Source organism: Sinohyriopsis cumingii, chromosome 16 (genome assembly GCF_028554795.1).
Source record: "Sinohyriopsis cumingii isolate HCF-2022 chromosome 16, ASM2855479v2, whole genome shotgun sequence".
Classification (NCBI taxonomy): domain Eukaryota; kingdom Metazoa; phylum Mollusca; class Bivalvia; order Unionida; family Unionidae; genus Sinohyriopsis; species Sinohyriopsis cumingii.
The window spans coordinates 51,934,922-51,951,769 of record NC_142976.1 but is presented as its reverse complement, the minus strand read 5'-3'; the positions used below and the strand labels follow the sequence as shown (position 1 = coordinate 51,951,769).

General features: G+C 34.1%; 1 protein-coding gene across 1 annotated transcript in view; it reads left to right on the top strand.

Moving 5' to 3' along the window:
* The window catches only part of LOC149780403 (syntaxin-6-like), a 36,672-nt gene that overhangs the window by 11,597 nt on the left and 8,227 nt on the right, over positions 1–16,848 (top strand). Inside the window, exon 6 of the mRNA XM_089937327.1 lies at positions 15,217–15,323. Coding sequence (XP_089793453.1) covers positions 15,217–15,323 — 107 coding nt within the window. The remainder of the gene's footprint in view (positions 1–15,216; positions 15,324–16,848) is intronic.

Sequence of the window (16,848 nt, the reverse complement as noted above, 5' to 3'; positions counted from 1 at the left end):
CCTCCTTATTTTCTGTTTCAGTACTGTGTGCTTTTTGATCACATAATGTTGTATACTTTATTTCAAACCTAACTTTTATTCAAAGCACTGTTTAACTTGTGATGATACCCTGTGTCTATCCATGTCCTAAACCAATTGGTGGAAATTCACCAATCTTGCTAAGAAAAGTTGCCGATGTGGTAACCAGCTGCAGTAGTGGGTATTACTTTTGGACCTCTTGCTTGGGTTCCATGGAAGGGCATCAAAAGCCAAATGTACAAAAATTGCAATATCAGTGACATTTGACATTTTTCATTGACTGAAATTTCTGCATGTAATTGAATGATTGTGACACATTATATAGGGACTGAATTTTGGGCTACAACTGATAGTCATAGTTCAGAGAGGGCAGTTAAGGTTTTGGGCAACATGAAATGAAACAGATTTTGCTACTGTGGGCCATAGAAATAACACTAGTTTAAAATAAAAGTAAAGCCAGTCTCCCATAATTGACTCATAGCCAGCTCTTATAAAAATGGCCAACAATTTTCATTCTGTAGGTGACTAGTAAAAAGAGTGAGTGTGTGTGTGTGTGATCTTGATTTTTGACATAGTTAAAAAAATTTCAGTCATACCACTATGGTGTCTGCAGTGTGGCAGTTTATAGTGATGTCTAGCACTGGAGCATCATGCCACAGACATGTAACATCATGTCCCACTCAGTCACCAGACTGACCAGTCCTAACATTAGCCTCTTATTGCTGAACACCTATTGAAGCAGCTGTTAGTACCATTTTATGTCTTTGGTATGACTTTGCTGGGTTTTGAACATGCAGCCTCTTGCAGATGATAATTTATTTTTAAGATTTCTATCTGGGGCTTATCAATGCAGGTGAAACTGGCATTAAAAAAAACATGAGATCAGCACTCCTGTCGTATTGGTGCCTATATTTTGATTCCAGTATATATATAGTATTTATCTATCAGTCTTAGCAGTGTGATCCTGCTATAACACTCTCTGTTATAACATGAAATTTGATTTAACATGATCGAGGTGTGGCTCCAGAAATTTCATGTATATGTATTTTTCTTGTACACAAAAATATTTATTTTCTTAAATGTTTAAATAATAATGTAAAAGGTTCATTAAGGAATCACACTGTACTTCACTAATGTCACAAATTGAAATTTTCTGTCCTTATTGGTGACAAAATATACATTCTGGAGAGTGTTTTTGTGACAACATTTTGGGCTGTTTAAACTGGTATATATGGTTTTGGATTTGGAGTACCATGAAAGGAAGCTGCATACTTGGATATAAAATGCACTGGAATGTATCTATGTGTCATAAACAAATCCTTTATTCAGATTGACAAACCAGCTTAAGAATGCATTGTTACATCATAATCGACTTATGCTGACATATATATGAAATATATTACATTGGGTCTAAATATACTACCTGCTGGTATTGACACGACAAGAATTTCTTGAGTGAAGAAAATTGAGAAAAATGGATCCTGTAGATGAAGCTGAAAAATAATATAAAATGCAGTATAGTCACCAGACACGTGTATTCTGCTGAGTACACTCAAATAGGCATGCTACCTGACTCGCTAGAAATAATATAAAATGCAACATAGTCACCAAACACGTTCTGCTGAGTCTGAGCTCATGTAAATCTATTTGCCGATGTATGCACCCTGCTAAAGATTTTGTTCAAAAGGATTAGTGTTAAACATTAATATTGTTGACAATACTGATGACAATACTGCTGCTGTCAAAGCCACAAATGTGAAACTGATGTCCCACCATGCAATAGCAGGGTAGTTAATATTTGTATGAAAGTTATGTGAAGTCAGTTTAAGTGATGTAGCATAAAAGTGTATGTAACAGAGAGAGACAGAGATTTGGGTATAGTTTGTTGCTTCTCCAGTATTCCATGTCAAGTAACATGTTGTTTCAAGAAAGTATGAACTGTGCGCTAGTTGAAAAGTCCAAAAATGGCTCAAAATTATGATTTGTTAATTTAAATTTCTTGAGAGCATTTGTTAATCTGTCAAACAAAAATTATGTTACATGTTGGCATGTGCTAGCAAATACATAAAGCTAAAAAATGTAAATTGTTCATATTGTTCCATTTCATTGAACATTGTGTGCTCAAATCTTTGTTAACTTTTACAAAATAAATAAGAGCAAATTTTTATGCTGCCATATATGTATGTATATATGCAGAAATGCTGCCAGAGCACATAAATGTGGATATTGCACAATTTTTTTTACTAACTTGCACAAGATACCTGTCACCTCTAATACTGGGGGAAAAAAATTCTGATTTTTGGAGTCGTTCCATGCCTACCCCCAGATTATTACATTATGTCTGTTGATTTTCATTTCTCCTATAAAAAAGCTACATAAATAGATATACTTTATGCAATCCACAGAAGCCATGTTTTATTTTATCACCCATGAATAGTGTTGTTATGAAATAATTATTATCACACTACCCATAATGTTAATTTTGACCATTATTCATGTCAGTTTATGATTTTTTTATATAAAAAAAACTACAATAATTCTAAAATCTGAAAATAAACCACAACAATAAAATGGTCAGCAATTAGGGCTGTTCCAGTAAAACATATATCCCCCCCGGGGATGGCACTTCAAAAAAACTTCTGTAGAAGGTTGTGTTTCAAACTATTTTAATTCTGACAGTGGAAGGTTGGTTAGGAAAATCACTTCTGTTGTGGGTTGTGCTAACAAAATGAAAAATCGCTGGTGGGTCTGTCAGAAAGAAGAAAGAAAAAAAAACCCGAATATATATTTAAAATCGCATCTACCCCCCTCCTAGCGGTCTAACGTGAATAAAACATTGGGTCAGAAAATGATGCCAGTACACGCGAGTGCACATACTTTGTACGAATTCACGTACTTTTAAAGCAGTGATATGCGTTCGGCAAATTACGTCAATGCTGCGGATATAAAAAATGTTCTTTGCGCAGTATGCAATTTTTATTAAACTTTTAACTTTAACTTTAAAAGTGCATTTCATGACGTAATTTGCGCTGCCGCAGCCATCGCACAACACTTCATGCGACATCCAGATATCTGGATACTTCGGTTCGACATGAATGGCTGTTAAACGAAATTTGATTCGTTCATTGGCCCTGGAACTTGCATTTTATGGAGTTTTAGCCCTACTTTCATCGTGGAAGTTTTACAAATGCGTGTTTCCAATAAGGGCCACAGAGGAAACCAAAATGGTTGAATCACAACACGGTTTGTCTTCAAATGACGTTTTTCAGTCGGCAAATACTAGCTGGTGATAGCTATGATGACAATGAATTTCATGTATATCCGTCTGGACATTGGAAAAATGTCACTGAAAATACTAGTGTTTGATTTTGAGCCCAAAATTGATGTTGAGTGAGTCCGATATACGTGTTGGATGGACAATATGCCGGTTATATTTATTAAATATACCCATGTCTAAACAAGCAGACTATGGGAATGTTGGACTTAAACCCTAATACAGCATTATGGAAGAGAAAAATCTGGCATAAGAGGCAGCAAAACACTGATTCAAGGAAGTGAATCTTTGGCAGGGTTCATGTTAGCGAAAACTGACAGAGGTCTCAGAAACGCTTATAATCACGCGTATTTGGACGCCAATTTTTTTTATTTAGGCGGGCGGTAAAATTCAAATACTTGCCAGTCCTGCTTCAGTCACTTGCATAGTGGGAAAATGTGTAGATCAGTTAGCTGTGATGATATTTACAATGACAGAATTTAGTGGTTGAAAGCCCCCCCCCATCGTCACCATTATAAGAGTACATCAAAAGAACATGCTGCAATAGCTAAGCGGTGAGATCAAAGGCTTTGACTGGCAGCTGGGTGGGAAAATCTACTGATATTTACAGTGCTTGAATTCAGAAGCAGAAAGACCCAGAGATGTACATGTGGTCATTCATAACAGTACATCAAATAAACAACTTTAGCTTAAATTATTGTGTTCATTTCCGAGTGTAGCAGAATAAGCCGTGCACGTGACCTCGGAATCATGACATGTTGAGACTTAGACTTCAATGAGTATTTTGGGGTTCAACGACAAACTGACGAAGATTGAGAGATTCAGGAGAGGGCTAAAGTTGCTAGAACTGATAATTTGAAAGGGACATTAGCCAAGTGTATGAAAGTGTGTGATGCCTAGCTTACTGCTTTGAATAAAACCTTCCTTGGATCGAAAAAATTCAGACTCACTCTGATGGACAAGCAAGAGCTATGTCAGTGTTATAAATATGTCAGTGTTATAAAGAATGAAGAAATTAAACTCTATGGCAACCAATAGTTACTATAATTGGCATAGTTTTCTGAGAGGGGACTGCAACTTTTCCAGATGGGACTCATATTTTTACCAAAATTTGAGCCATGGACTCTTAGTTTTAAAATCCTAACGAGACCTCTGGTTCAAAACTTTTCTTTCTGGGACAGAGATATCCAAGAGAGAATACCCATGGAGCCATACATGTGAGATGTTGAAAATTGCACAACAATAAAGAACAGCAACTTGTTCAAGCTAGTTATGCATATGCATTTCAGACAGCGGGCAATGAAAGGAGTTCACAGCACAGAATAATATTTGTACATCGAGGAGGAGGATCATATTAAATTCAGAAACAATTAACAGATTAATGCTCATAAGGAACATCAGAGAATCCCCATACAACATAATTAAGTGTGTGTAGATCTCAAGTTGGCAGAACCACTGAGCAACAAAAGAATAAAAAGACTAACTTTTGTATCATATGCAGATGTATGACCAAATGATGTACATGCTCTCTATGTGCAAAAATTAAATGACATTAAACATAAGAGACTGACTCATCTGTGTAAACTCAAAGCAAGATGGATCAAATTTGACCTGTTTATGTTCGGTTCTTCCATATATATAGATCATGGTGGTATTTTCTGCACACCTTTTGGCACTTAGTTCCAAGCCATCATTTGGTATTTGTATTGCAAAATGGATAACTAAAAAAGTATATTATCTAGTACAATACATTTTTAAGCAGTATCATTAACTGCTGATGAAACTGATGAAAAAATACTTGATGTCATTCTGATATATGGATTCTTTACTACATTACTAATCTGTTCATCCTGATTCTTTTCTTTTTTTTACCATCTCCTTTAGTCTTACTGGTACCAGTGCTTTTAATAAAATTGTAACTTCTATTTTCTTGCAATCTAAATATTTATAATGATGTGTTATTGTCAAAAGGTAAAATGTGCTTAGTGTTGTAAAATCTAAAACTATTAATTAGCAAGGGACTAAAATAAAAAGTGGACAGAAATTATTGCCATATTACAGTGCAGTTAGAAACAACAGAATAGATGTACAAGATGTATTTTGCACAAAGTTGTAGAACTAGCGCTCGTATTGTCACCACATATTCTACTTAAATAATTATATCATTATTTCTGTATATTCCTATCAGTATTTTCCCAGTGGTAGTAATTTTCTGATCTGATGTTCATTTCTTGTGCAATTTTTACGCATCAAGAATTCTCACCGTATCATTAAAAAACAATGTAATCTGCACCAAATTGAGTTGTTTGAGAAGAAATTAATTTTTTTAACCCAAAAATCACTGAAGCTACGAGTTCTTGCATTAAAGTATCACATTAAATAACATCTGAAGTAGCCACGATAGTAGTTTAGGATGCAACTGTACCAATTTCACCTTTGGTATATCCAAATCTTGAATGTGATGGAGGAACATAGCTCCAAAATAAACACATCAATATTAGAACCTGTTCATTGACTATGAATCAAGTATCCGAGTCCAACTGAATTGCTAGAAATTTTTTAATTCTTTTGGCAACATCATAATTAGCTGTCAAATATGGAGTAAGCCTATAGTCTTTATGCCATCCCAACCAAGACCCCACCACAACCACGTGACCATGCCCAATGACCTCACAGTAATAACTGCTATACAACTAGAGATGACATCTCTTCAAGAATTTTGATTTCAGTAGAGCTGTAACAGAGTGGAACAGTAAGAAAGAGTGACAGATATTTAAGTGTTAGGGAGATATTTAACAATGGCTATTCCCACCACCACCACTTCCTCATTGGAGATCACACACACACAAAACTTAGAGTACATCCTGAAATCCTGGCAGCATCCCTGCAGAGGAGATAACTTGACTATTCAATTTTATTGGTGTCTGGTTATCCCATGGTATTTCTGCTACTTGAACATTATCTTACAGTGTGTCCATTCAGCATGGTCAAAAAAGGCTTGCAACCATTGAGTTGTTCAAGGACTCCCATTACTACAGATGTGAAAGAATGAGAACCATACTATAAATCAGTGAAGATAAAATAGAGTATATATGTGTTTGACTGTTCCTGATTGGTTGATAATGAAAGTAAGATTTTAGTAAAAACAATCTTTTGAGAGCTTGTCCTACTTGTAACTGAAAAAAGTGAGGGACATCGTTTTATTAACATAATTTCCATCCCTTTACAGACCCATGTTTGGATGACTCATTACTGAAATCAGCAGCTGACTCTTTGGTGCAGTATTGAAAGCACACATTTCAAATTTGTATAGCTCCAGAAAATGGTGCGGCTGTTATGGTTTTTTTTCTTCACAAAAGCTGTCGTCATAGATGTGGCTATACTGATATAAATTTGATCATGAGCACTCAAAATTTTAAGTTACTAAATTTTAAATATCGTGGTGTTTGCACAAATTTACAGTGGGAATTGAATTAGTGCAGAGTCCCGAACTCTTGAGTTTTGTGCAGAAATATGGAATCCAAGCAGAATATATCCAGAAATGTAGAGGTTTTTAATCTTGGATTTAGTCTCCCCATTGTGTTTCACACTGATATGCATATTCACAGAACATTTGTATAGTAGTAGGAAAAGTAAGTTAGAAATATAGATACATATCATAAACAAGACAAACAGTATGTGGGGGGAGAAGATCATTAGAACAGGCTGGAATGGAGAAGTATAATAAAAACAATAATGAGTAGAAGTGTGCCTCCTTTTTTTATGTGTGCAACATTATTTTCTTAGCTTCAGTAAGAAATTTCATCAAAAGGAAGACAATAAAGGGTGTACAGTTAACTAACCAATATGAATTTAGCTACTTAAAAGCTGTATCAAATTAATTTTAACCTTCTGGTCTGTTTCTGTAAATTCTGGTGATATGTCCACTGAATCAGTATGGTTGGAAAAAATATTTGGCAAATTTAAAAAATTATAAATCTTTTGGCAGATTATGATTATACCCTACTTCTGCCTGAGAGATGTGAATAATTTTATTTCTTGGTTTGTTGATTGTGGTTGTTGCTCAATTCAAATGCATCATTGAAAAACATTGATGCATTCTCATACTTTGTTACAAATATTTATTACAGATGCATATCATCAGATATTGGTGAATATAGCTTGAATAAGTTATAACAGTTCTAGCTGGAACAATGAACATTGTTAAAAGAAAATTTAAGTGAGCTAAAATGTAAACTTTTCGGCAGTGTGTGATGCAGGATTGCTCATGACTTTTCCATCTCATATGCTCACCATGAAAAATCCATTTGCACCAACTGATGATGACTTTTAGGTAACTGTCAGAAAGGCATAATTGACGATATTCTATAGTCTACAAAAATTACTCCAGTCAAAAGTTGTAAACTCATACAGCTGTGGCAAAAATGATTGACTAGTACCTTTTCTGCTGTTGCTACAGTTGATTAGTTGGTTGATTCACTGTGGTTTGATTTTGGGTTTTTTGGTGATTTTTTTAACAATATATTAGGTGGAGGAAGGACCCCGAAAGACCACCAACCTAAACTGGTTGATCTGTGACAAACTCACTCTGTGAGATGTTTAAGTGATGTAAAAGCAAGCACCTTAGTACACTTGGGCACATGGAGCCTCTGTTGATTTGACGTTTATCTCCAACAGCTGAAGTCATTTAGACATGAGCTCTCGGGGTTTCAGTAGATCAGTATGGCCTTTACACCATTTTCAGATGAAGAGAATCTATATATGGCAGCCAGTTTTACTGCTGAAGAAAATCCAAGTCCTTTTGAGACACCAAACACCACTTATGTAGAACCACTGACCTTCCACAAGTAACTGGCAACATTCTCATTAGCACATTGGAGGCAAGTAATCACATGAGAAGCATCTTGTACCACAGCCATGGAAGTCCCTCAGATCTGTATCACAAGACAAGCATCTTATACCACTCTACCATGAAAGCCCCTCAGGCCATAGGTATAAGTCTCATATGAAAGACTAGAAGTGGGAGATAGAACCTGTGACAACTGGATTGAAAGTGCATAATGTTACTGCTAGGCCATCAGTGATGATGATGCTGTTGACTATGCAGTTAACTGCAATGACATTAATTTTATGAGTGCTCTGGGAAAAATGATTCCTTGACTTTCATCCATTTTTTTAAATCTATGATATAAAAATGTTTGACTTGCTATATTTTGTTATAACTTTATATTAGTCTTGCAACAAGGCGTAAAAATAAGACATCGGTAACTGAAAAAGATGTTCTTACAAGAAATGATATAGTGTAAAAGTAGACAAATGATGCAACATCACTTTAACAGGCATCATTGTTTTTTTTTTCTCTGACAAATCATAAAAGTTTACCAAAACATTTATTGGAAAAAATAATAACAATGAATCATAGAATCTGACCACACATTTAAAGCAATACAAGATTTAACTATTATTCTAATCAAAAGCAGCATGCCTGAGAACAAAGAAAAATAGCAAGACATATTGATCACTTTAGGAAACACAGAGTTTAGTAAGGATACAAATTCATGATTTCTGTATTAGAATGGAAATATCTATTATAAAATCTGTATTCATGGATGTTAAATTAGTAGGTATTAAGGGACTGATCAATGACATCTACAAATAATAAGCCACCATGAAAATCTGTGATTTCACAGTATCAGAGACATACTTGGCTGACACAAAAACAAAAGGACAAAAGACTGATTATAATGAATGAATATAAATAAAAATATGCAGTAGATTATATGATGTATATGAATTCAGTAGATTACCTCCAGCCAGCTGTCATTTAAATCGCTTCTGTCCCCAACCCAATATTAAAATCGCTTCTACCACCCACTAACCCATAGCCAGAAATTATGTTAAAAAATATACTTCTGTAGGGGGCAGTGTTTCATCGATTAAAACACATCTGACGGTGGATCATAATTTTTTTAAATTGCTTCTGTTGTGGGTTGGTTGAATTTGAAAGTGCCTTCCCCCCGGGGGGTATATGTTTTACTGGAACAGCCCTTAGTTTCAATCCCATGAATGATCAAAATCATCACTGTGAATGCTATGGCATCTCCATTCCCACCAAAGAAACTTACGAGTGAACACGTGGCATTACTGTATCATATGTATAAACATTAATTACCATCATTAAATTAAAAGAAGAAATAAGAAACATACCATGCAGCTTATGTGCCCTCAAAAACCTAATTCAGAATAAATATGTTATGAAAACAAAGTCATATGGACAGCGTTCTTTTGCATACCAGGGTCCAGCAACATGGGATGAATTGCCCACTGAACTTAGACACAAAGACACAGTGATCCCATTCAAGAGTGCCCTCAAAACGCACTTATTTCGACTGCAAGAACAAACTTAAAGACCTAATAATGTTTCCTACCTTAAATATTCTCAGCATGTTTTTTAATGTTTTCTAATTTCATGGTGTTTGTTTTTGTAATCATATCATTATATGTTTTTTATCTTATAGGTGTTGTCTAATGTTGTAAAGCACTTAGAGCTTCTAAAGATGAGGCGCTATACAAAGTCCTCATTATTATTATTATTATTATTATTATTATTATTAAGTAAACAATGTTAAATGCCTTCCAAGTTGAGAATATGGAAATAAGGTGGGTTGTAAAACGTGGAACAAATTGGTGCCACATGTACAGTAGCTTGATACTGCGTATTTAGGCACTATTTTAAAAGATAGGGCATCATTTATTTGCCAATCAATTGCTGGCACTTGCATAACACACACAGTAGAACATGGTTTCTTTGAATTATGTCAGAGGACCAGTCCTTTTTACAAAATAATTGCAATGATAATGATTAACTGCCGATTAGTCACACAGACTTTCTTGTTTGTTTACTTAAGACTAACCTTTAGCTGTTGTGCAGTTTGTCACAGCTGACCAGAATATGAAACAAGGGTACGTCCTGGGGGAAAAATAAGGTACGTCACATGGAGGAATGGTGCATACTTTGAGATCAGTCAGTGTTTAGTGAAAATGGGAATTTAAAAAAATGACTCAAAAAAACTTCCAATGTTAGGTCACAATCTCTTTTTTTTAAATTCAGTCTCCCTACTTAGCATTTGAAAAGTTGACAGGTATGGCACACTTGGAGAGCAGTGATTCATGGAACTCCCGCACATATAAAACTGTACTCTGCACAGAATACAATTTTTTTTAAACTGTTAAAACTTAAAGTGCTTTTTGCAATGTAAATCATGCTGCAGGTAGTGGTATCGTAAGGCTTGGCACGACATCTGTCACTTTCCAGTTAGGCAGCTGTTTGCACATCTGGGTTCTTTAGCTTTGCATGAATGGTTAAACTTAATTAGAGTGGTACATTTGGACCTGGAACAAGCTTTCTGAAGTATTTTGAACATTTCATCAAGGACTTTGCATGCTTGAGAGATGGGCCACCTAGAACACCAAAATATGGGCCAGCTAGAACACCAAAATATGGGCCACCTAGAACACCAAAATGACTGATTTCCATCATGGATCATCTTTAGACAATGATTTCATTCAGCAAATACTGGGAGATAATCGTGTTGATGACAATGATATTTATAGCTATGAACTATATCAGATTATTGGAGCTGAGAAAGTGTTAATAAAGATGTGAGTGAGTGATTTTAAATCCAAAAATGATGTTGAATACATGTCCATTGTACATGCTTGATGGACCAAATCAGATGCAGGTCAACCCCTCCTTTAGCTGCATTTCTAAATCAAATGTAAAAAAGACAGAATGCCAGGCCTAATTAAAATACAGACAATTAAAGGTAGTTTTCATTTCTTTTCACAAGCAATATAGCACTTCAGGATATTGCGGTGCTACAAAAATATATTGCCCTATAAGGTTTATGATAAATTGAATAAATAAGAATTGAAATTGAAATTAATTGAAATTAAAATGTAAAGATAATTATTTTATCAAAATATCTCTGTCTTAAAAGAGGACAATTAGGCATTGATGGACTTAAAACTCTAATATAGCATTATGGAGAAGATAAGAAATCGGGCATAATTGTCCGCAAAGCACTGATTTAAAAAATTGAAACTCAGGCAGAGCATATATTAGTGACAAATCTTTTTGTCTGGGGAAAAAGTATGAACAGGACAGTACCTTGGAGCTGTAGAAATTGTACTAAGCAACCATAAAGAACAGTTTCTCAACTTGTTCAAGCTGGCTAATCACATGATCTCTCTCTCTTTCTGTCTGTCTGTCTCTCACTCATTTGTGATTTTGCTGGATACATTTTTCAGGCTGATAACATATACGAAATGTTGAGGACAACCAAAAATGATTAATGTCTCTTTATTTCATGTCAGTGAACAATGTATCATGTTACCTGACAAAAGCAAAACACTCAATGGATTCATATGCTATGAGTCCATGGAAGTATTTTTGTTCATGAAGAACAAAAAAGATGAATAAATGAGAACAGTAGAAGGTTAGTTTCTTTCATTTTATTATCAATTAAGCATTTTATGTATCTATTTTATTGTATTGGGAGAGTGCAAATTCAACACAGTTTATGTCATTTCTTAAATCTTGGTACATAAAATATATGTGAAAGAAAAGTTTCACAATAAGTTCTGGCACAGGAAAAATATTTATTTGATCATGTCCCATGATATACAGTAAATATGCCCCTTCAGACAGCAGACTGTGAAAGGGAGATTTCGGCACAGAACAATATTCATACACAAATAAGGCAGAGATTGAGCTAAAAAAAAACTAACAGAGTAATGCCCATACATCTGTAGATGACATCTTTAAAAGATTTGATTTCAAAAGAGCTTTGACAAAGTGGAGCAGGAAGAGAAATGGATATTGAAGTGTTAGTATTTAGTAAATATTGAACTATGACTATTTCCTCCTCACCCTCCTTTTCTTTATCCACCCCCCATTTATATTTATGACAAGGGTGGAGCTACCCTGTTTAGATAAAATCCTTGCAGCGTCAATGTATGTATGTGCATTTGTGCTTGTGTGTGGGAATGGGTGGATGAATGTATTTATGTGTCTGGGAGACAGAGAGCTATACTGATTGGGACTCAATCACAGTCATTGTTACCTCTCGTGTACATAGTTGATTATTTCATATGTAGAACTGTTGTTGTTGTTGTTGTGGGGTTTAACGCCATTTTTCAGCACACGATAGGCTATACATGGCGGCCAGTATTAATGGTGGAGGAAGAACCCGGAAACCCCGGAAAGAACCACCAACCCATGAGAAGCTACTGGCAAGCTTTTTCAAATGCCCACATTGGCTGAATCTTAGACTCGAACTGCCGCAGACAGAGGTGAGATGGCAGTGAACCGTAACGAAGAGCGCTTTAGACCACTCGGCCACTCGGGGCCCCATATGTAAAACTGAGATTACAAGTAATTAAGAAGGTCACTTTAGGTTATGTACAATGTTTCAACAAAAGCATGACTTAAAATATATTTTATGAGTTGTTCTACTCACATAATCAAAATGTTGTCGTTTCAGTTTTGTTCAAAAGAGATGTTAAGTAGTAAGGCCCAGCTGACATGCATGCATTTCTTTCTTTCAAACAAATCATAAAGATGTGATAAGTTGTAGATTGATTAATGTGGGAAGTCTTAAAGATGTAATCATTTGTAGAATGACTTATGTTGAAAGTCAGAAAGATGTGATAATTTGTAGATTGACTAGAATAGAAAGTCATAAGGCTGTAAATTCAGTTATAGATTGACTAATATGGGAAGTTGTAAAATATGTAATCATTTGTAGAATGACTACTGTTCAAAGTCATGAAGATGTGATAATTTGTAGATTGACTAATATGGGAAGTCATAAAGATGTTATCAGTTGTAGATTGACTAATATGGGAAGTCATAAGGCTGTAAAATCATTTGTAGATTCACTAATGTTCGAAAGTCATAAAAATGTTATCAGTTGTAGATTGACTAATATGGGAAGTCATAAAGATGTTATCAGTTGTAGATTGACTAATATGGGAAGTCATAAAGATGTTATCAGTTGTAGACGGCACATGTTTGCCTAGTTGTGTAATACATGTATGCAGCTTTAATGGAATTCTGATGTAATATAGGAACTTTATCAAAAACTTGGCTTTAGTAGATTTTCTGGACAGAGGTTGTTGATTTTATGATTCTACCAGGGAATGGTGTCATTTATTTTACTTGGAGCCATTCGCCTGATAAAGATTTGTTATATAACCAAGCAATTAATGATGGAACTTTCCTGACTTTCATGTACAAAAGTTAATTACAATTATGGTTTCAGAGTAAAATGTTAATGAATCATTTTTTTCAAAGTTGGGGGAAATCTATATCTCCATGTTGCAAATAGAACTCCTGGTTTAGTGAGAGAAAAAAAATCTTTAGTAAATCATGAAACTGTAATTTCTTGAATGTCTTCATCTGTGTACCTACCTACCTACCTACCTACACACACACACACACACACACATACATACATGCACACATATACCATAAAACATCCTTTTAACAGTGAGACCTTTATTTTCTCTTGCATAGGTACTTATATGGGTCTTATATATGTCAAAAATGTTTTTTCCAGTCAACCAAATGTCCTTATTTTTTGTTGCCTACCCTAGCACCTTTTACACCCAGGATTAAAAAAAATCACAAAATGATTTGTGCGTAAAGTTGAGCTGGTTTAGCCCAGTACTTAAAGTGCTTAGTACATTATATATACTGGTCATTTTAACACACACACACACACACATATATATATATATATATATATATATATAAAATAAATTTTAAAAATGAAAACAAAAAATTCCCCAAACTGATTTGTGTATATAGTTGAGTCAGTCTAGCCAGGCACTTGATGTGTTTTGTACATTATATATACTAATCATTATAATAAATATGATGACACAAAAAAATGACTGCTTACCTACCCTAAATTTAAAACCAGTACAATCAGAAACACATTCATTTTGGCTTAATGAGGATATTATTCATTAAATTTTATTTAATTCATTTTTGTAAGCATCAATTTCTTTTTCTCAAAAATGCAGTGCTGTTTAATGTTGAAGCCAGAAATGACAATGAATGTGTATAATATATTGTATATTGACATTCATGCACAAAGATATATTGTTTCTCTTGCTTGTAATTGATCAGAAACTCCTTTTCTAATTCATTTGGCACTCATAATAAAATCCCAAATGTTTGAAAATATATTTATAGTTGAACATGATCATTAAATTGAATAGCATATGCAAATAACTGGGATATATTTAAGGAAAGATCTTGAAATCATAGCATTATGTACTTATAAAGTAAACAAAAAGAAAAGTTGTGCCATCTTTGTACAGTCATTACTTTGAGTTAATAATCTCTGTCACATCATATGAAGGCAAATTTTTTCTTATGTTTTTTTGTTTATTTCCAGTTGCAATTGACTCCAAGTTAATTGCAAAAGATAAACAATATATATAAAAGACATCATGAAATTTTTTTAGAGTTTTCATTAGTTTTGTTAATTGTTTATTGTGTTTCATTCACCATTTATGGTTGATTTTTTATTGCTTATGATTAATTGGGTAGCCTCTATGGTTTATTGCTAGTCATTTAAGATGTAGCGTTTATTATTCGTCATTGTTACGATTTAATCTTGTTGCTGCAGACTTTATGCATTGTACTTATTTTATCTCATTCATTTGACATTCATCATTCTGTTCATTGTTCTTTTACTGTTCATTTTCTGCTTATTTATTCCATTTGCATTTCAGAAGGTGCATAAATATTTATGGTTCTGTAGTGGTAATTGGATTTTGCTTATCAGTACATTTTATCTTTCTGTCAGCATATTGTTATTGATTTAAATCTTGATGTTTGTTCCTCATAGCTTGTAATCAAAAGTCAAGATGAGCAGCTAGACCTGATTGGAAACAGTGTCGGTGTCTTGAAGAATATGAGTCATCAGATTGGAAACGAACTAGAAGACCAAAATATGTAAGTGGATTACTTCCCTTTTTTTAAAAATAACAACAGTAAAAAGCTAGCAGTAAAAAAGAACCATTATTCATAAGAATTAAGAAATTACTAATGAACAAATCAAAATAATTTAATTTTATTTTTTACTACATTGACTAAGGGTGATTCTTACATAGCTGTTAATCAGTTGATAAGTTAATTGCTCACATTTTAGAATTATTACATTTTAACAAATCATTAATTTGAGCATATTATTAAAATAAAGATTTAGTCTGTTTTCTCTGGTGCAAAATATTCATTTCTTCCTGTATTTTGTTCCAAGCTAAAACGAAAAGTATTTTGTGCTTATATTTTATGGCATGTATACATGGGTAAATGGTGTATAACTGTGAAAGTCATGTTTTCAAATAAACATATCTACCAAACAACATCGAGAAGCCGTACCGGTTCATTCAATTTATTATGTCAATACTGATATTGCACTCGTTAAATAACATCTAGCTCATGATCATCTTCATTTATATCACATACATCCTTTCATCACAAAGCATTAGTAGGAATATAGATTTAACAATTATTAGTTTCTGCATACAAAATTTATTAAAAAGAAGAATTCTTATGCTGTCTTGTTGGTCCTAAATGAATATGGTGTTGATCTGGAGATCATTATTTTCAACACAGTAGCCATCTTTTAAATCTTATCTCTGCTCCTGAATACAACGTCATATTGACATGAGATTTACACCAGAAGTCTTCTTATGATGTATAGTGATCCAAAATGAAAATGATGTTGATCAGAATTCCAGTATGGCCACCACATCAGCCATGTTGAAACTCATCTTGTTAATGTTCCTGAATGGAAAGTCATATCACTTTGGGTTCCCAGTGGAAGACTTCTTATGGTGTTTTGTTTTTTTTAAATAAAACCTCTGCCAGTGTGATTCATAATATGGCCACCACAGCAGCCATCTTGAAAAACTTATTACTATTCCTCCTGGATGAAAAGTTAAATTCAATTCACCGGAAGATCTTTTATTGTGCCTAGTCTGTACTAATGAAAATGGTACTGATCTGACGTGGTAGGCTTCATAGTAATGTTACTGGTATTACTTATCCAAAACGGAAAGTCATATAGACATGGAGTTTCCACCATTAGAATTTGTATGGTGTTTAGTTGTTCCTGAATAAAAATTATGCCCATCTGGTATGCCCACCATGGCAGTCTTATTGAAGGTATTGTTATTGCTACAAAAACAGAAAGTCATTTCACCAGAAGACTTCTTATGATGTCTAAAACAGAAAGTCATTTCACCAGAAGACTTCTTATGATGTCTAAAACAGAAAGTCATTTCACCAGAAGACTTCTTATGATGTCTAAAACAGAAAGTCATTTCACCAGAAGACTTCTTATGATGTCTAAACCAGAAAGTCATTTCACCAGAAGACTTCTTATGATGTCTAAAACAGAAAGTCATTTCACCAGAAGACTTCTTATGATGTCTAAAATGAATGTAGACCTGGACAGTAGGGCATCAGTCCCTTT